The sequence below is a fragment of the Oxyura jamaicensis genome, chromosome 2 (assembly GCF_011077185.1).
Source record: "Oxyura jamaicensis isolate SHBP4307 breed ruddy duck chromosome 2, BPBGC_Ojam_1.0, whole genome shotgun sequence".
Taxonomy (NCBI): domain Eukaryota; kingdom Metazoa; phylum Chordata; class Aves; order Anseriformes; family Anatidae; genus Oxyura; species Oxyura jamaicensis.
The window spans coordinates 103,402,780-103,422,756 of NC_048894.1; the positions used below are offsets into that span (position 1 = coordinate 103,402,780).

At 39.3% G+C, this 19,977-nt stretch overlaps 1 protein-coding gene across 2 annotated transcripts; it reads left to right on the top strand.

The window, feature by feature from the left end:
• The first annotated feature begins 110 nt into the window (after positions 1-110).
• On the top strand, positions 111-19,934 carry FAM210A (family with sequence similarity 210 member A). 2 transcript variants are annotated; one of them, XM_035318278.1, is made up of 5 exons: positions 111-131; positions 12,846-12,964; positions 14,085-14,557; positions 16,676-16,787; positions 18,084-19,934. In XM_035318278.1, exons 3-5 carry the CDS (start codon positions 14,109-14,111, stop codon positions 18,348-18,350), a joined length of 828 nt encoding a protein of 275 aa, XP_035174169.1. In that variant the 5' UTR covers positions 111-131; positions 12,846-12,964; positions 14,085-14,108; the 3' UTR covers positions 18,351-19,934. The 2 variants fall into 2 exon arrangements, with proteins under 2 accessions (XP_035174169.1, XP_035174168.1); XM_035318277.1 differs by lacking the exon at positions 111-131 and adding an exon at positions 249-326.
• The last annotated feature ends 43 nt before the right edge of the window (positions 19,935-19,977 follow it).

Genomic DNA, 19,977 nt, shown 5'->3' on the forward strand with positions numbered 1-19,977 from the left:
CGGGGAGGGCTTTCCAGCGGCACTGCGCATGCGTGCTGCGGCGGAGCAAACAGGACTACGACTCCCAGCATGCCGCGCGCGGTGGGCAGGGCCGCCGCGCCTGCGCAGTGGCCCCGCCGCCGGCCCTCAAGGTGATGGTGGGGACGGGCGGCGCTGCACGTTGCCCTGACGCGCGCGGGGGGCGGGGGGGGGGGGTGGCGAGCGGCGCGCGCGGCGGGGGCTGTTGGTCGCCGTTGGTCGCCGTTGGTCAACCGCCGCCCAGAGCGGCGTGCGGGGCTGGGCCTGAGGAGGAGGAGGAGGAAGAGCGGCGGTGGCTCGGTCATGAGGTACCCGCTCGGGGCGGCCGGGGCGGGTGGGCTGCCCCCGGGGGTGGGCATCCCGTGCGGTCCGGGGAGGGAGGGAGGCAGGGCCCGGCCGCTGGGGGCGGGGGAAACGGGTGTTATCGTGGGGCCCCAGCCGCCCTCAGGGCAGCTCCTCGCGGTCAGAGCCGTGTTTACAATCTCGAGGCTTCAGCCTTCTCACACGTTTTGTTTGGGCTTGCTTTGGGGGCCTTGGGATCCCCAGGAGGCACTCGCTAACCGAACAAGGCGGGACCCTTTTGGCAGCCCTGCCTGGAGTTGTGGCGCTTGTTGGTAATCTGCTTCTGGTAGTTAACTGAGAGTTACCCAAGTCAGAAGGCTCTGACAGCGCTGTTACATCAGGACAGTCTTTTTTTTTTAAAAAAAAAAAATAAATAAATTAAAAAATGGATGTGTGTCAGATAACACAGCCTACATGTTTCACCTCATTTATGTCCACTTCCAAAGCACCTTCAGCAAGCTGGCCCAAGGGAGGAAGCACGAGTTTGGACAGCAGCATGCAGAGTGCCCCAGAAGCCTTCACCAAACCTAATTATTAAGCAGACTGCAACTAACAGTGCTGCTCAGCTCATCTAAACCCCAAGAGGCTTCTGCTGTTATAAGGATAAACATAACGATTTGCCAAAGTTATGCTGCTTGAGGGAGAGATGGGGAGCAAGTTCCAAATTTGGAATCTGAGTTGCCGCCTGTGCACTAGGTTATTTGACTTGCAGCTGCTTCTGCGTGGGAAATGTACGCACAGAGGATAATGTGTCCCTACCATCCATCTCCTGTGGTGCTGACAGCAGGTGTTTATCTCCTTTTACCGCTCAAAGGCTGCTTGGGGTAAAAGGGGTGTGAGTGGCCTCCGTGGCAGCGTTGTGGAATTGCACTCACTGCTTGAGAAGCGTTGCCATCAGGGAGAAAAAAAATCATTGGATGATTTGGGTAGGTGGATATCAGATGGCCTGCACATGGCAAAAAACAAGTAGGCAAATTCAGGCTCTGAGTATGTAAGGAATGTAAGATAAAAAAGATTTGTCTAGCGTGACTTTCTACACATCTACCTCACAGACTGTAGCAGCTGATAAGAAAAGATTTTATCTGATTTTTGTATTTAGAAGGATCCATGTAATTCTGCTGTTGTAGGTGATCTCCAGCCAAGCCATCCCAGCTCTGCATATATGCTCATAGGCATCACTAAGGAACTATATTGGTCTGGTTTTGCAAGGCAGGGAGTTAGTACTGTCCCCTTATCTCAGATAGCAGACCTCAGCTTGCATCTCAACACATTTTTTGGACCTCTGTGGAGTTTTGACTTCAATATTGGCTTTAAAGATAAGGGCACAACGAACACAATGGCAAAAGCAGAAAGTACTGATTTTAAAAATGACTGTAAAACTGGTAGCTGAATCCATAACGTTCCTTGCAATCAGTTTTGCAGCTTGGGAATAAGATCCAACATAGTTATTGTTGGTGCTGATACACTATAAACCCCGATTGTTGAACATACTTTGAAAATTAGGCACTGAAGTAAATTCAAGGTTAACAAGATTTCAGAAGTAAAAATGGAAAAAAACCACTGAAAGAACTGAGGCTTGGGCCTAACACATGATTGAAATCTTCAGGGACAGGAGGAATGCTTAAGAACTTGGTAGGGTGTGGCAGTTTTTGTTGGTGACATTTCAAAAATAAGGCTTACATTCAATATTTTCCAGCACAGTGAGAAGAAAACTGGAAACCAGCCTTTCCACTGAACCACCTTCTGTCTGCTTAGGAAGGTTCTTGGAAAGATGGCTGCAAGTGAGAAAGTGGTACGAAAGAGTGATCTGACCTTTAAGGACGTAATTAAGGATCATTTAAATTGAGTTTTATTTTAGGAATACAATCCTACAATCATCAATGTAGTTTTAATGATTGTTAACTTAAATATAACTTCCTGTTCTTAACAAAGTTTTATTACCCTAAGGACAGGGCCACAGAAAAAAAATCTTGTTTTTGAGGGGTAAGCTATCATGATCTAGAATCTTCAAATGATGAAGAAAACTATTGCAACCTAAACGGTATTCCTTTTTTATTCATTTATTTTTTAATGTTGCCACGCTACACCATTCATCTGACTCAAGTCAAGGAATCTACCAGAGGTATTCTGTAGCCTTTTAGGAATCCATGACCGTGAGGTTAATCACTGATCTAGAGTGCTTAAACCAAGTTGTTACGTATCAGAATACCAAGTTAAAATCCTTGTGCTCTGCTGCGATGGTACCTTCCCAAATTCAGCTGATCTTGAAGATACCAGTACACTGAGTGCAACAAGCTTTGTTCCTCCTAAGTCAAGAATATATTGCTTCAAACTGTCAGGAGAAATGTGTTTTGTTGAGGTCTTAGTAAACCAGATTGGTGCATCTAATTATGTCAATCCTCCAACCTCTTTTTCTGTCTCAGTAAGTAAGCAGTTAAGGACAGAATTCATTTCTCCTTTGACACACACGGGGTTTGCGTGGTAGGATGTTCCTCTGCTTGGTGTTGAGATGCTTCTGCAGCACAAATGGTACTGGTCTCAGTTCTCATGGACTTCGTATTTCCTCTGAGCCTCTCAAATCTTTTCCACCCCAGTGTCTTCTGCCACTCAGTTCTCCTCGCATCACCTTCCAACTAGGTTCAAGACATGACATTGCTCCTTCTAAACAAAGATACTGAATGGTAAAACTAGGTCTTGTTCCATTTGCAAACATCAGAAAATGGAAGTGCCAGTTAGCTGGGCTGCAAATTTTAATCCCGGGACTCTGCTATTTGATCTTGTCCAAAAACTGACCTTGGCCATGTGTAGCAGTCATTACATAAACAAAACAAGAAGTTGCATGGCTGTGATCCTCTGTAGTTCTCCAGAACTCGATCAGCGTGTCCTTACTAAGTGGGATGGGTGAAGAAATGAAGGCCATACAGTCAAATGTTCATGAACGAATTATAAAACACAATGGTAGGTTTTCAGATACATGGATTTTGTTGATTCTTAATAGAAATGTGTGAGTGGCTTTACAGCAGTTTGGTAAGTTTCTCCCCAAAGTGACTGATGGAACTGTTGAATAGAGTGTGAAGACACTTATCTTTTAACTGTGGTGGTAGTGCTTAGCCCCAGCTTGTGCCAGCCGGTTAACTACTTGCTGTTAATGTTTTGTGGATTTAGAAGCTGATTTGCTGATGTTAAAATTAGATGACATCTTTTTCTTCCTACTGTCTTGAGCTATGCTTTCTGAAGGAGGGATGTTTCTGTACTGAAACACAAGCCTTGGGCCTTGTTGGTCCCATCTCATAAAACACAGTGTGCTTTCACAGGTTGTGATCCTCTTCTCTTGCTGCTGTATGTAAAGCATTCCAAGATAGATATCTTTGGTGACGTGCAAGTTACTTTGATCTGGTCAGAAAGATGAGAGTGGGTGATACAAGCCTGGGAAAATTAACTTGCTTGCTATTACTTCCCTTGAATGACACATTAGCAAATTTACTTAGGATATCTTCCAAAAAATATTTTAATCCTGTCATGAATATTTACAGAGAACTCATAAATATACACTTTATTCTGCTGTGTCAGTAGGTTTACAGCTCTGCTCAGCTTGTGCTGCCCCGGTTTCTAATTAACAAGGCACGTGAAGGTATTGGACAAGAGAAGTAGGTATGACGTGGGATAGAGCAACTTTAATTTTTAGCATGATTTCCCTAGAAATGAAGCATATGTGCTGGAATTAGGGAAGAATGAACGGGCAGGTAACGCTAACTAGCTTTGAGAGAGTGGTAGCACTCAGAAATAGTAAGCTTTGAGATGCTTTGTGGAAGTAGATGATTTGATACTTCTGAAAAAATGGCTGCAACTTAAATTCAATCTTTAGCAACCACCTGAATATGTGTGAGAGAGTTATCAGTCTTTTGAACACCAGCAAACTTAAACTTGTGACAGAACTCCATAGGAATTCAGTTTTCCTTATGTCTGTGGCTTATAAATTCTCTGTCAGTAGGAAGGACAGAAGTAAGACTGTACATCCATGTTTCTTTCTTGCCTCAAAGTATTGCAGCAGCCCCTGGAAGGACAAGAGCAAGTTGTGTTCTGTAGCTAATGAGGAGTGATTAAAGAGAGGTGTTTTAGATGCAGCGTATTCTGACTGGAAGATCTTTTCAACTGTGTTTTCTTTCTGAAGCAATGGTAGGCCTTGTAGTAGGTCAATAAAGAATTTGTGAATCCACAGAGCTCTGCATTGTGGGTTTTCTATTAACTGTCCAGCACTTAGGGAGGTATCTCATGGTTTGCCTTCTACTGCTAGGCTCTGTACACTGTCAGATGTCTGCTGTGTCTTCCTGAGATGTTTTGACCTGTGGTTGATTGTGAAATTCAGGTGTTTGGGTAGATGACACTGAGGAGTAGGTCCTGAAGACTATGTTCATGGTTTGCTTTAAAGCAGATCTCTAGGTCTGTCGGTAGAAAATGGTCTTCTCACAATGGATGTGTTCTTACCATTTAAATTGAGTTGTCTAAACTCCCTTAATAATGTTTCCTTTGGACTTGTGTCCTGTTAGTGGGTGAAAGTTTGGTGTTGCATGGACAAGGGTGAAGTCAGAACGCTAAAAAAAAAAAAAAGACTAGCTGACCGAAAGACTCCTACTGGTATGCAGGGGACCATCTGAATCTTTTTGTGGTGCTCTTTAGTAAACAGAAAGGAACTCTGCCAGACATGGTTGCTTCTTCTGAGTATGCAGAGTGTGCTTCCTTGGACAGAGCGAGAGTGGTTTTCCGCTCCCAATACTGAAGTCCCATCAGAGCTCCTTCTGGTGTGAAGTCAGTGCTCTGTGAGTCTAATGCTCTTTCAGATGCTTTCAGATGGTGCTGTTTTGCTGGTTGCATGGCCAGCAACATTATCGATCCTGCCCTCTAAGCAAAAGATGCTGCTGAAGGCAATGGACTGAATGGACCTGCTAAGGACAGGTCATGCTTGTTTGTAGAGATGTGGGGAATAGCATTTACCAAAAATTAGACGAAGAATGTGGTTCTGAACATCTGTCTGTTTAGTAAATGTTATGATCTGCCTCTTCACGCGTAATTTTTCAAGATTTTCTGATTGATGCTACCGATATTTCCCCATATGGAGAAGTTTGAATCCACAACAGAGAATTCAACACTTGGAATATTTAGAAAAGATTTATACTGGAAGCAAATGTCTGCCAACAGTAATTCTGCTGCAAGATGATCGTTTGGTATTTTTTGCTGGGGAAAAAAGTGACAGCTTTTCAGTGTTTGAAAATGTGAAATAAATGCAGTGAAAGAATAAAAGAAAACCTTGAACGTAATGCTTCTTTTCACTGTGGATTCTGTTCCTGTTGAAGTTTTTGGGGATTGGAGGACGAGAGGATAGGTTTGGGGTATTTTCATTGCTTTTGATTTGGGGCTGGTTCCTGTATTCTTCCTAATTGTAAGGCTTCTGGGCTTCTCCTGGAGCATGCTCTCTGGAAGTCTTTACTCACTTTTAGTGAATTTGGTGGGGGAAGCTGTTTTCATTGATTTGTGATATTTTAAATGCAGGTTATGTTAGCTAACAATTTAATTACAGCTGGTACTGTTAACTACAGTCGGGTTACAGAGGGAAGGGACACGGCAGTGAGATGAGACATGTGAAGACCCAAGGTGGCAAAAATGGCATTTATCAAGATCAGAAAGGGAACGGTTTTGGTATTCATAATGCAGGATGAGAGAGAAGGCTGTACCAAGTTTATGCTAAGATACAAGTTTAAGCAGATTATTAATAAATGTCTTTTACAATTAGTTAAGAAAAAGTATTTGAATACTCCAGTCATTTGATATGGTCTGTTCAAAAAGGCCCAACTTTATTTGGATTAGCAGCGGTTGTTTTAGGGAAGTCACAGCACCCCCAGAGTGTTACCAGTAGTTTCATTAGACCTTTCAGGAACAGTAGACTACAACTCCCAAGAGCTGTTTAAATTAAAGATCATAGTCTAAATTTTATGACTAAAGATCGCAAATCCAAAAATGAGCTTGTCTACTGAAATCCAAGTGAGGAATAAAAGGAAGTCCTGAGCAAGCTGGAGTTCAGTTTTCTCCGTAATCTTTTGACCATTATTAATCGCTCTGTTAGCAGAGAGATATGTGCACAGCAGATCTGAACTCTAAGAGAGGTAGCAGGCCTTCAGAAAAGAAATGTCAGCCCTGAACACAGAATAGTCGTGTTTCTCATGCTTTCCATTGGTTAAAATGTACAGACAGGACTTTGAGGTGCTTGCTGAGAGCTGATGATGATGAGGAGACTGCCATTTAAAATTGGATGAGCTGTGGAGAGGGGAGATCCTAAGAGATCCTCAAAGTTTCAGCAAAGTTCTGTATTTATTTGATTCCTTGCAAGTTCAGATGTCTTTGTTTTCTGAGGGAATTCAAAGCCATATGCAAGAAACTGCCCTAACGTGAGGCTCACTTATGGGAATTATCTTTTGCAGACCTTTTACTTAGAAACTTCCCACTGCTGATCACACCTACCCCACACACCTCCGTGTGATGGCCCTCTGGTTGAAAACCCTCTGAAAGAAAACCACCAGTGTTTTGAGGGGAATGAACTAATGATACACAGAAAGATTTTAGGATGAAAGGGGCTACGAAGGTTTGCATTGGATTTATATTCTGATTTTGGTCGTTTGCTTAAAGTGAAAGGTCATAATATGGAAGGCAAAAGAATAAGCAGACAAGTACAATGTTGGTGTTGAAGTAAGAAAGTGAGGTTTTCATCCTTTTTAGCACAGATGCATAGGCCTGGTTTTAAGTTTAGTTACCTTCTAAGAGCATAACTTTCTAACTTGCTTATTACAGACATGTCTGCAGAGTGACAAATGGACATAAACTCAAATGAGATAGCACCTTAAAAGGCTGGTTTGTGTGGATTTTCTTCTGTTTTCATTTTTAGGTCTAGAAACGACACAGGAGGCGATCAAGGAGATTCACCCTTGTCGAAAGGAACCAAAGTAGGGAGACCTTTTGTAGCATTAGTACAAGAACTGTACTTTTGGAAGAATTCAGTAGAGGGCAGAGTGAAACTTAAGAATGAAGGAGCCCAGCATAGATGCTCAGCACTGCTGAGTTGCAGTTTTGAACAGAGTTCAGAGCTAAAACGTAGAATAGCTGCAGATATTAAAACAGTTCTGAAGAGCAGAAAGCACTGCAAGCTTTGAGGAGAACATTCATGGTTTTATGCATGTCTCAACTGTGTGCAAGCTTGAGATCCAATGCCTTTCAGCACACAGGAGAAGAGGGATACTACTGTCACTTTGATTGTGTGCAGATCAGCTGTTAAGCCTCCTGTTTAGCATTCCAGCTCTACAATTCAGCACAGACATTGCATTAGGTTCTTCTGCTTTATTTACGTTCTGAATCCAGTGTTCAGAATTTATATATAAAGCTCTACAATAACTTTTATTCTGCCTAAAGCTACGTTTTTGTTGTGCTTACCAATGCTTAAAGCATCAGAACACGGTAGTTGTGGAGACTGCCATGTATTTAGGGCTCTTGCATCGAAGGGCTTATTCTACTTTCTTGACCAAAGTTACTGAAAGCATTACTAAGATTAAGTAAGAACTACAGTAGTTTAGATAAAAATAAAGGTTAAAAAATTGTTTGTGCTTACATTAGTATTGAACTGTAGTAATATGATAAATATAAAATGTACTGCATAGTATTTACTAAGTGATGATATAGGGATTAGCCCATTCTGCCTCCATCATGCCTAACTTATTAGGGCAATTTGTCTGTAAGATTACCCTTGCATTGTGTTTTGATGTGATGACTTCCAACAAGATTTTAATAAATTTCAGCATCACTCAGTTTGCATTGCTCCCTTTGGCCTAAAATACAGTATTCATTTTTTCAGCCAGCTCTGAATGACAGGCAGGGTGAGGCAGCTAGTGATGCCCAAACTTCAAATTATAGCCGAGTAGCTTAGGTTTGAATGAATAACAGATTGTATTAAGGATACTGCAGAAGTAGTAAAAGCTGAAATATGAATTTTAAATGCTTATTCATATACTCTTGAAGTACTTATGCAAAGAATAAAAGCTTCCAATATGCTGCAATTTCCCCTCCATGGATAGTAAGTGTGTGCTATGCTGAACCATTTCAGTTATTACAAGGCTTATAGCAACATTTTATGTTGTGTTTAGAAAAAAACAATGATGCTTTACGTATATTGCACTACTGTTACAATGATTTCAAAACGTGTCCCCAGCTTTTTAGGCAACCCATACATTTTAAGTTTTTTTTTCTTGTTTTGTTAGCTTAATGTTTGGCAATGTGCTTTTTAAAAAGTTGACAATAAATTGTTGAACAAATTTAAATGTGAAATAAGTCTTTTTTATTATATTGCTTATACTTTTTACTCAATATAATGGTTTTCTTATTAACCTGTCTGTTTGCGTGGGATCTCTGTGCATTTGCTTTTTATGCAATCTGAAAGGTGAACTGGAAAGGATTTCTGAGAATGTGGTTTGTGTCCTTTCCAAATTCTTCTATATATACAACACAGCCCTCAGAGTTTCCTTGATTTTTGCACTAAAATTGACAGGAATGTAAATTAATTTTCTGGTTGCAGAGAATGGTGCCTGGGGAGTGGAAAAAGCTCATGGATTTTCAGTGGGAACTCTCCTGTGGTATAATTAATGTTCTGTTTTCAAACACTAACAGAACAAGTGCTTTAAATTTGTCCATATTTACATATTGTGTCCAGAGTGTCTCTTGTGGAACTGAGAAAATAAACCAGGCTAGTCTACTTACATTATACCCTCAATTCCCTCAGATGTTTTCTGACCTCTTTTACAAAAGAGAACTTAGATGGCAAAAGCTTTAATCTTACATCCACTCCATTTTCACGTTTTATTTTCTCTGATAGCTCAAAACTTTTTAATTATAAAAGGGTAACTATTTTTATACAAGTTATCCTAATGAAAGCTTCATCCAACGTTCTCTCTGACAAACTTCCCTTTCCAAGGGCAGATATCCCCAGCACTCTTTGCTGTACCTGTTTTGGCCTGCTTGTTATTTTTGCATTTTCCAATTGTCCTGGATCCTTTTGTGCTTAAAATGTTAGCACGTCGCTAAAGCCACGGATTCTTGGTAGTCACACAGCCCAGCTCTGTGCCACCAAAAGATCCTTAGCTTTTGTGCAGGATCCTGTTGTGCTCAGGAGTAAAAGCAAGTGTAATCTCTACTTTCTAGTAATCACTGACTGGGTTTCAAAGACTTGGCAGTGCAAATGCAAGAGACAGGATGCTCCTGCAGCACATGTGTGAAAGCTATTCTAAATTATAACAGGAGTATAAAAGTTTCCCAAATGAAGCCTCTGGCACTGTGATGAGGAGCTGAACTGTAATTTTATTCCGGAGGCCACCAGAGCACTCCCTTATGTCAGTGGGCTTGTTAATAACCTGTCATGAGGCAGACGTGCCTTCAGAAACTAAGTGGATGTCCAAGAATCCCAACCAGGAGTGTGTCCTGAACAGCCAAGATCTCTTCAGCTCAGTTTACAGCCAGCTAAATAGCTGGCCAGAACATGACAGCACTGAAGAGGAGACCTTATCCAAGAAGTGTTTACAGATTATTTCATAGCTTGTCCTACTGGCATCTATCTGGTTACTGACCACATGAGATTCTTATAGCAGAGAACAGCTGTATTTGTCCTTTGACATCTCCATGTTTGTTTGTTGTCTTTTTTTTTTTTTAGCTTGTGGCATACTTTGGATAAACCTAATGCAAAAACTAAGATGCTTTAAAATACCTTCCCCCGCGCAATTGTCATGCAGCATCCCACCAGCTTTTCCACCCTCGTATTTGAAGCTTCTAGCTTGTGTCCTTCTCTGTGCCTTTGCAGCATCATGTGATGGCATGAGAAGAAATGAAATACACTAAAATTAAGTATTTTTCTGAAAGTCACCCAGTGCAATTGTGGATAATGTCTAGGTTACTGTTCTTTCTTAAAATCTGAGGGCTTTTCAAAACTGAAAGTTACAGAGACAATTGTATAACTCTCATTACATTACTTTCCTCAAGGTAATTATTAGTTTTGTTCTTAGAATAAAATTATGCCTCAAATCCATGGGCTGACATGCTGCTTTCTGCTGCCTGTTGAACATACTGGATGCTAGGAACTTCCTTTCATTAATCACATCAGTAAGGACATATTGGTCTGTATTCTTCTCATGTTTTAGAAAGATGAAACAACTGCACTTTCACATTTTCTTGGAAATTCTGGACATTTATTGTGCACTTTGGGTTGTCTGTCCTGTTTAAGATTTGTTTGCAATGGTGAGCCAAGTAATTGAAACGCTACAGTTGAGCAGCTACACTCATCACCCCCTTATTCATTGCTTTAGAAGTAGTTTACGAAGTGCATGCTATAAAAATTTATTTTATTCATTTGATTTTCCTATACCCTGCTGTAACCATTGCAAATATAATTCTTGCCTCCTTTAGGCTTGTAGTGCTATGTGACAATATCATCATCTTCAATTTACACATCAAAAGTCTCTCCTGTTCCTTTAAATAAGTAAAAAACAAGTACCTGTAGAGCAGTAGGATCGCTTGGAGAACTCCAACCTTGTTTTGAAATACCTGTTTTATTCTCTCAAATGTAAGCTCTATTACATCTAAACCTTTCCTTACACATTAAGTATCTAACAAAAAGCTTTTTTAAGTGGAGGAGCAAAAAGTAAAGTAGTTCTTACAATATCAGCTAGAACTTACTGTCATCTGTGCTTACAAGGTTTGGGACCTTTTCAGAATCTATATAGATGGTCAGAAAATTTCCCTTGACCTGCCAGGTCTGGTATCCTGGAGAAAAAAACCTTAGTTAACAAGTTCCGAGTCTGTCTGAGGACAAAGGAATGACAAAATTATTGACAGGTCTTGTCAGTGGCCCTGCTTTTTCCCCTACTTTCAGCCAGCGGTGGCATCCTGACTACTGTCAAGTCTGGTGGTGAAGGGCACTCACCCTTACAAGCAGTCGCCCTGAAACTCACTCACCAGTCACAGTAGTGTTAGCTGCTGACTGGTGAGGACTGAGCACGTAGTAGTGACTCATTGCTTCATCCTGTTGAGGGGAATTCTAACCTTTTGGGGTTGCTCTGGGTTTGTTGGTGTTTTTGGTTTTTTGAAGTCCTGGAAGCCATTTCAACCCACAGTGCTTTGCAGCCATAGCAGTATATCAGAGGTGTGGAGCAGTCGTGCTTTTGTGCCATCAGTAGGTGCTAGACAGCGAACCTAGAAACAGCATTATGAGAAATGACAGGAAAATGCAGAAATACCTTTCAGCTTCTTCTTGCTGCTGTATCGTTAGTCTCTGCGTGGCCTAGTGAGCTTCTTCAAAGGCTGTTGGATTGCAGAGTCCTGTTAGTAATGAGAGAGAATCAGCATTGCTTCCCCCATGCTGTATGGTGACAATTTTCAAAGCTTCTTTGGAATTTGGGAATAGGACACCATCCACTGAGAGCAGAACAGTGAGAGACAATGGAAGGTCCATGTAGATTAATGGGGATCTGTTGTGGGTCTGCTGGCCAGATATGGTGAAAACCTACTTGGGGCAGGTGCTCAGAGTGCTGTGCACTGCCGGTGAGGGAAAAACAGTCCTGTGGAGCGTTAGCCCTCAGGAGAGGAGTGTAAGTGGCTATAGGCAAGCTGTGTAGTTTTCTTATAGTTTATTATAATTTCTATAAATCAGTAAGTGGTTGGTATATGAAAAGGTACCATCAAGTGTTTTCACCACTTTTTGTTTACAGAAACAATTGCGTTTCTATCTAAGAATTCAGCAAGAAGCTCCGCTTCTCATAAAAACAGAAATACGACAAGCAGTTGCTGCTTCCAGTGAATTCTTACAGAAGGCCGTCTCGTTGAGAGGCAGAACCTGTAGATGATTTACTGCTCTACAAGCAGCAGCACTTCTTGGCTCCCACTGAGTTCATAATTCAGTAGGAGTGAGTAACTGCTGCTTTACAAAGAAACAAGAGTTCAGTTTTCCCCTTGTGATGAAGTAACCTCCTCTGTTAATATGAGTTCCACAGAAGTGGGTGTCTGCGCTTCGCATTCAGGATAGATGTGTCCAGGGAGTTCGGAACCGTTCCTCTGATGTTTTCCCTGCATCAAACATCGTAATTCTAGTAATTGCAATTAGTTCAAGCACAATAATTACATAAAAAATAATTACATTAAAATACCTAGAAAATGTACAGGCAGGAATGTTCTAACAGAAGTGTGTTTGGACTATGAAACTTACCTCTTGGAAGGAAACACTAGTTCACAGTTCAAGAATTCTGAAGCTACGCAGAAAAGAAACTGTCATTAGGCTGTCAGAGTCCAAAAAGGAAATTGTGCTGGTATCTTCTTCATTAAGCAAGGTTTCAGGCTGAACAAAAACAATAGTATCAGTTTGCTGTTCTTTCTGCTTCTCTAAATGTGCCTTTTTTCCACTTTGGCAGAGTCATCAATATGTTGAAGACATACTTGTGAAAGGCGGGGAACTAGTGGAAGAGCAGCAACTCTTTGAAGACACAAACTTTATCATACCTCTTGTTGCATATCTGGAAAGTAGTAAAGGGTATGTATGACTTCATTTTTTTTTAAATCTCTGCTTATGTTATGAATTATTGATCATTTTCAACAGCCTAGATGAATTCACTGTCAATGCACCTGATTAAGATACATCTAAAGGCAATAGGTGAAGAAGAAGATACGAAGATGATGATAGAGTTTCAATTGAACTTTAATGATTTCTGGTTTTTATCAAGAGTTGTTACGTTAGTTAAAAATCCCAAAACATGGACAATTTATAAGTTGTAATGCAACTGACTTAGCTGGTATTAGTTAGAAAAAATCAACTGGTGGTGCTTTCCTTTGGTGGGAAGGAAAATTAGTTGTTCAGTAATCTGCAGTTAAAAGTTACTATACATACTGTACAAAATTCCTGTCCTGTTTTGTGGGGAACCTCTCAGTGGTTCTTCCAAACTTTCAAGAATAACTGGTAAGTGTTCATAATCATAAGGCTAACTGGGTTATCCACAGTTTTAAAATGTTCTTTTTATTGTAATATTTATGAAATTACAGTTTAATTTTTCTTCTTTTAATTCCTGACATCCAACAGAACCAGCCCAATTCCTAATCGATGTATACTGGCAGGCTGTTGTAGTTAAGCTTACTACTATTAAGACTTCATTGATTTTCTATTATTTTTTTTACTGTATGAATTTTTACTTATAGTTCAATAGCACAGAACACCAAAAATTGATTTTAATTATACTACATGTAATACCTTTTTACGGACATCCCACCATTATCAAAGCACTTCAGTAAGGTCACACTATATCTGTCTAGGCTGGAAGTGTCACCTGAACTATCAGTTGCTCCTAGAAGTGAACTTCCAAGGGTAGCTTTTCAGCAGCTGTGCCATATTATATAGGTAAAAGCAGTAGCTAGCACTAAACATCTGAAAATGTTTTCAGAGAGTAGAGTGAGCATTTTATCTGGGAGGAGGGGCAGTGTGTGCTACGTGAAGTGGACATTTTAGTTCAGAGTACTAAAGAGGTGAGATCTAAAATGATTTGCTTAATTCTAGAAGATAACAAAGAAATTTCAGAATTTCAAGTAGTATTGGAGTAATTACAAATCAGATAACGGAAATGCAAGTTGTTTACTCTTTCCCTATTGTTTCTTCTCTTTAGAAAACTCAGCCGCATTTCATCAAAATGCAAAGGAGTGTATTACATACAGCATCTCAGCTGGCACACGGGATGTGTTTGGTTTTTCCTCGCAGTAGTGTCTTTCAGTGTGTAAAAGGACAATCGATGTTATCTAATGTTGGATGCAAAGTGATTTTGGCACTGGACCCTCCTAAACGATGCCTTCATGCAGGTGTAGCACTGTTAACCTCAAAGAAAAGTGCTTTTTCATCGCAGCCAGCAGAGACTCCTCACAAAGTACCAGAAGAAAGTAATGCTTTGACTTCAGCCGCTGATGTACCCAAGCAGAGCCCCATAGAGACGGATTCTTCAGATCCTGATCCATTGCAAGATAAATCAATTAGTCTTGTTCAAAGATTCAAGAAAACTTTTAAACAGTACGGAAAAGTCATGATTCCAGTTCATCTTGTGACTTCCACGGTGTGGTTTGGATCCTTTTACTACGCAGCCATGAAGTAAGTTGGTATTCTGTTGCACTATCCAATACTGCTGTTGAATTGAGACAGACGCACGCTGGTGAAAGGACGTAAATTATTACTACATGTTAAAAAGTGCCTGTAAATGTAATAGGGAAATTAGGCTACGTCTTTACCTGGAGCACAAGATTAATACTGAAGTATTTGTGAGAGTGACGTGTTCGTACTGTTATCATGCAGTTATTTCTGAACACCAGATGTCTTGCTTACACTTGGAGAAATGTCAGTCTCCCCAAAATATGCGTGGATGTAAACAGCATCAAAATGATTAGTAACCTTTCACAGGATAAAAATAAATATTTGGAATCCTGATTATGAATTGCAAGATGAGATCTTTATAGACCTGTTCTTTTTTTGTCTTTGGATTTAAAGGTTTTTCACCACTTCCTTCCCCCTTCATCCACAGTCCTCCCCCATCACTGGACTTTGAAATATTTTATCTCACTCTGAGCTCCTTACAAATCACATGTATCTTTTTTCCTTTTTTTGTTTGTTTCCTGTGTTCCTTCCATTTACTGTAAAAATTGCTACTGTAGCCCAGACCTTTGAATGGGAAATTAAATACTTGTGTGGCCAAAAATAAATAGATTTGTAACTTTAGTTTCTTTTAGTTATAGCATGGGTCAGATAATGTTTTGGAAAATGGCATTTATTAGAAAAATATCAGCTATGAGCTGTTAATTCAGATTTAAGAAGTTTTATCTATCTGCAAATGGTTTGCTAAATTTAAGTAAATGTTTATCTCTGGATTGCTAACATTGTATATTTAATAATAGAAAGCATGAAACAATGGCAGTTTGTGGCAGCAAGAATGGGGCTTTGACATCAGAATGCCTTACCACACAACTGTTTGTTTTAGTTACTCTAACCAGCTGGCATAATTGCCCTTTCTAGGAGCTATAGATCCAAATGTCATTCTAAATTTAGCTTATGTCAGAAGAATAAAGGTCTAGAGCTATTAAAAATATTTTGCTTTGTATTAATCCAGGTTGATGCTCACATCCAGATATTTCAGATCGAGTTTTCATCAAACACTTAAGTTAGCTGCTGAAATATATATTTGACAGATGAAAGCAACTGAAATATTTAACTAGAAACTAATTATAACAAAGCTTTGATTTGTCATGCTACAGCAACAGCACCCTCTGGAAGTGGAAAAATAACTTTGAGAATGACTGCTCATGACACAAGACTAAACTGTGGTGGTTTATTTAATAACGTTGATTAATGCTGTCTTTCAGATCTTGCTCCAATTTCTACTTTGGGGATAGGCCGTCAGGTTGTAGATCCTGGTAACTGGTAGAAAGCTACTACCTGCTCCTGTTCCTGATGCTAAAGCAATCACATGCACAGAAGAATACTTAAATGATGAAAATGTTAGTTAGAAGTGGATGATGATGCTAATAATACAACATTTCTAATTACTGGAAAGTCAGGCCTTCTATAATGGTTTGTAGCTTGCTACTACAATGTAAAGGACTTTTTTTTTTACGTTGATGTTAGTTTCACTGGTTTTCAAAAAGAAAGAAGTTATGATAGAAGCTCTTCCACCTATCCTGTCACGTTGCATTAACCAGGTGGAATAGATGGGCTCAAAAGCCCTGCTGTCGTGTGCATATAATATATGCTTCCTTTTCTTTTGCCACATTACATTTGTTTCATTTAAAAGTGAAGGCAGGATACTAAACTCTGGATTTTGTACTTGTGGGCATGCTGCAGATTAGTCTGAAATTTCCAAAGGGGAAAAAAATAGGCAAAACAGAGCTTGCACAACTTGAGCTTAAGTAGCTGTGTTACAACCGCTACACTAACTTCAAACATAGTAAGCCGGGACACAGGTAAGTTTGTAGATGACATATTATCCAACAAGGATAATGTAAATGAGCTGCCTCTTGGTGGAATGCAGAACAAAAAAGTTTTAATTTCCCTATATGTACAAAACTACAAACCTTGTGTTTTGCTTAGATGGAAAAAATATTTTGCTGTCAAATTGCAAAGATTGTATAATGGAGTTTAAGAATGGAAATGATACTATAACTCACTGTTCATGTTTCAAGTGTCATCCTACTCATTTTCATTTTTTTTCCTCTTTGGTAGAGGAGTAAATGTTGTTCCGTTCCTAGAGTTGATTGGCTTACCAGACAGCATAGTAAGCATCCTGAAAAACTCCCAGAGTGGAAATGCACTAACTGCATATGCATTGTATAAAGTAAGTATTTGTATGGTTTGTAAACAAGCTCTAAATCTTGCCTGCTGAAATAAATCGGGCTTATTTGTTTAGATCAGAAAGAATTAATGCTGTTTTCTCTGTCTGATAGTTGCAGCATTCATTTTTGTGGTAGGAATAGTCACTGGAAAGTTGGTATGGGTTCTGTGTTCCTTTAAGGAATCGATCTGTATTTCTAAAATAGCATCTTTGTTTGCTGCAGGATGATTGTCTGCCCTCAGAGATTTAATTACAATTAAGCTGTTCCTCTGTATCCCTGGAATAATTAACTGGGATAACAAAGTAAATTTTAAATACTTCATCATTTCCAGATAAAAGTAAGGGTATTTTTATCCTAGATGATGAATTAGTTTGTCTTTCTATTGTAGTTCTCTATCATTCTTAAGTACTTTCATTGTCCACTTGGATCAATTACTCATTCAGGTTTTGGTCTCATTTGTTTTACATACAAAATCTGTGTTTTGAGAGCCTGAAATGTGTCAGACCATGCAAAACCAAAGTACTGTATTCACTGCAAATGCCACTCATCAGTTTTCTTTCCAGATATGATGTACTATTTATCTGTTACTTTAAGGTTTGTTTTTTTTTCCCAAACAAATGCGAAAGCACAGTTCTTCCAGTTATTCCTGAACCTGAAAGAGATCGATAAATGTGGTTAAATAAAAAGATTTTATTACAGCTGTGAGATTTGAAACTTTCAAGACATGAAAGTACTAAAATAGGTTGCAAATGGAAGATTTTGCATGCTTTATCTTTGAAGTTCTGAAAAAAAAAAAAAAGTTATTCTAAACTTTCTAGAATAACTAACCTAGTTCGTTGTGTGTTGGATTAGCTGCCCTCTGAAGGTCTCTCTTAGCTCTGTCTTTCTATATGCAAGTCTTATTTTTGGACTGAAGGTCCATGAAGGTGATGCCTATACTCTTGTGAATTTTAGAATTTAAAGCATATCCTGTTGTTAGTAGTTCCTCTTTGCTTTTATAGTTCATTGCTCACATACTGGCTGTTCTAAATTGCATTCTGAGATACCTAATGCTCTTCCCACAAGCAGCACAGGGAGGCTTTTTAAAAGGGAAGTCTAATGCCTACGCTAGTTTGTCAAAAGAATACTTAGCGTAAAAGGCATGTATTTCTAGAGAATTGTTAATTGTTTTATTTCCCTATAAAAAGAAGATATTTTTAGTATCTGACACTGGCCAAGACACTAAATATTAAAAATACCGTTTGATGGATAATACTGTCCTGTTTTATTCATGTGGTCTATTCTTTGGTTTCTTTAAGATTGCAACTCCTGCCAGATATACTGTGACTTTGGGAGGAACATCCATCACTGTTAAATATCTACGTAAGAATGGCTATATGTCCACACCACCACCGGTAAAGGAATATTTACAAGATAGGATGGAGGAAACAAAGGATAAAATTACGGAGAAGATGGAGGAAACAAAGGATAAAATTACGGAGAAGATGGAGGAAACAAAAGATAAAATTACGGAGAAGATACAAGAAACCAAAGATAAAGTTTCATTTAAAAAAATAAAGGACTAGGAGAGATGCTTAATTTTTAGATATATCTAACTTAGCACTTTAACCTTTTTTTTTGAGGCAGAAGATACAAAGTGCACTTCTGAGATTTTTTTGTTTTTGTTTTTTATTGGTGTTCTTTGTTTTTGTCTGGAGACTACAGTTGCGCTGTGGATTTAAAAATTGTGTATTCACGAAGGTTAAAGTTTTTTGCAAGGGAGCAGTTGTGACAGTTTCAATTTATAGAAGCAAAAATGAATCTCAGATTAGAAGTTCATGTCTACTGGTGACAGTGTTAATTCCCCACCCACCATTTTTTTCCCATCAAAATGAGGATGGTTTCTTCCTAAAGTAACTACTTTACTCCTCCTCCATCTTAGTGCACAGCCATTTTTCCATCAGGCTGAATCTTCCATTAAATGAGAATGAAGATTTCTGTACTGGGAAAGAAAACCTATTTTGGGTTTCAAAGTAAGTGGACCCAGACCTCTCTAATCATGATCATCTCTCGGCTTGGAGACAGACCATAATCACTGATACTGCACACGAAGGAACAAATGGATTGTCTACTCAGTCTGAATGAATTTATAATAGTTACGTTGGCTTCAGCTGACCTGTGACAGTTTACAGGTTGAGACCATGAACCTTTCTTGGAAAGTGCGTCTCTTCAGAAATCTCAACTGAAAGCTATAGGAAGATGAGTTAATTGCAATAGCCATACTGTCAAGTATACTATTTTTTTCTAAAGTTGATTTACAGTAGAAAGTTATTAAATGAATCAATTATTGTGTATTAAAAACTAGGATTTTTTATTATGTTAAAGTTTACAAAACTGTTCTATTTCATGGTAGCCCTATACCAACAACAACAACAAAATCCAGAAGAGAGAAGTTTACTCAAGCAACTGGTATACTAATGCAAATTTTTAAATAAATACGAAGTTAGAGTGAAACCCAAAAGTTCCTCTTCAAGGATCCTCCAGATGTCAGTAGAACAGTTTACCTTAAAATAAGCATAATTTCTGAGACAGCAGTCAGTCTACTAGAATTCTATTCCTGAGTTTTTTAGGTCGAGCAAATACTTACAGCTGAAATGGTAGAAGAACTAAATTTGAATCTGCTCTATTTGACTGGGCAGGCAAACTTCTCTCTTATTTTTATTCAAATTTAGGTTAAATTCAAGTGGGTTCTTTTCTACTTCTGTTACAGACCTCACTTTCTACAAAATCTCTGCATGTATGTATGTCTTGTTCAACAAAGGTAGTTTTTTTGCAGCAGGATATGGGAAAGCAACAGAGTTGGACCCTAAGTCTTGTAACTGACTAGGACAAAAGAATATAGCTGATACTTTATAAGGCCCACACTTCAATGTTTTCTGTCAAGTCACCAAGGTTCTGTCAATGTTTAATTGGGTTGATCTTCATTAACTTAATTGTGGAGGATTGATTATATACTTCTCTGTCTCTATCCACGTGTCAAATAGTAACTGCAATCTAATGCCTACCTCACAGGGATGTTGTGAGGAATAATCACTGTATATTTGGTGCCCTGAAGATGTAAAGTGCCATGTTTCTGATGAATACTATTAAAAAGTAACTCTCTCTATGAATTTGTAGGCTGTTGAGGTGAATGCCACTGTAGGACTGGAGCTA

What these genes read in the sequence shown, in the direction of transcription:
- FAM210A (XM_035318278.1), top strand. Translation starts at nt 14,109, where the DNA reads ATGCAAAGGAGTGTATTACATACAGCATCTCAGCTGGCACACGGGATG. An exon ending in TTTTACTACGCAGCCATGAA is followed by an intron (nt 14,558 to 16,675) that starts GTAAGTTGGTAT and finishes CCTCTTTGGTAG; the next exon opens with AGGAGTAAATGTTGTTCCGT. An exon ending in CTGCATATGCATTGTATAAA is followed by an intron (nt 16,788 to 18,083) that starts GTAAGTATTTGT and finishes GGTTTCTTTAAG; the next exon opens with ATTGCAACTCCTGCCAGATA.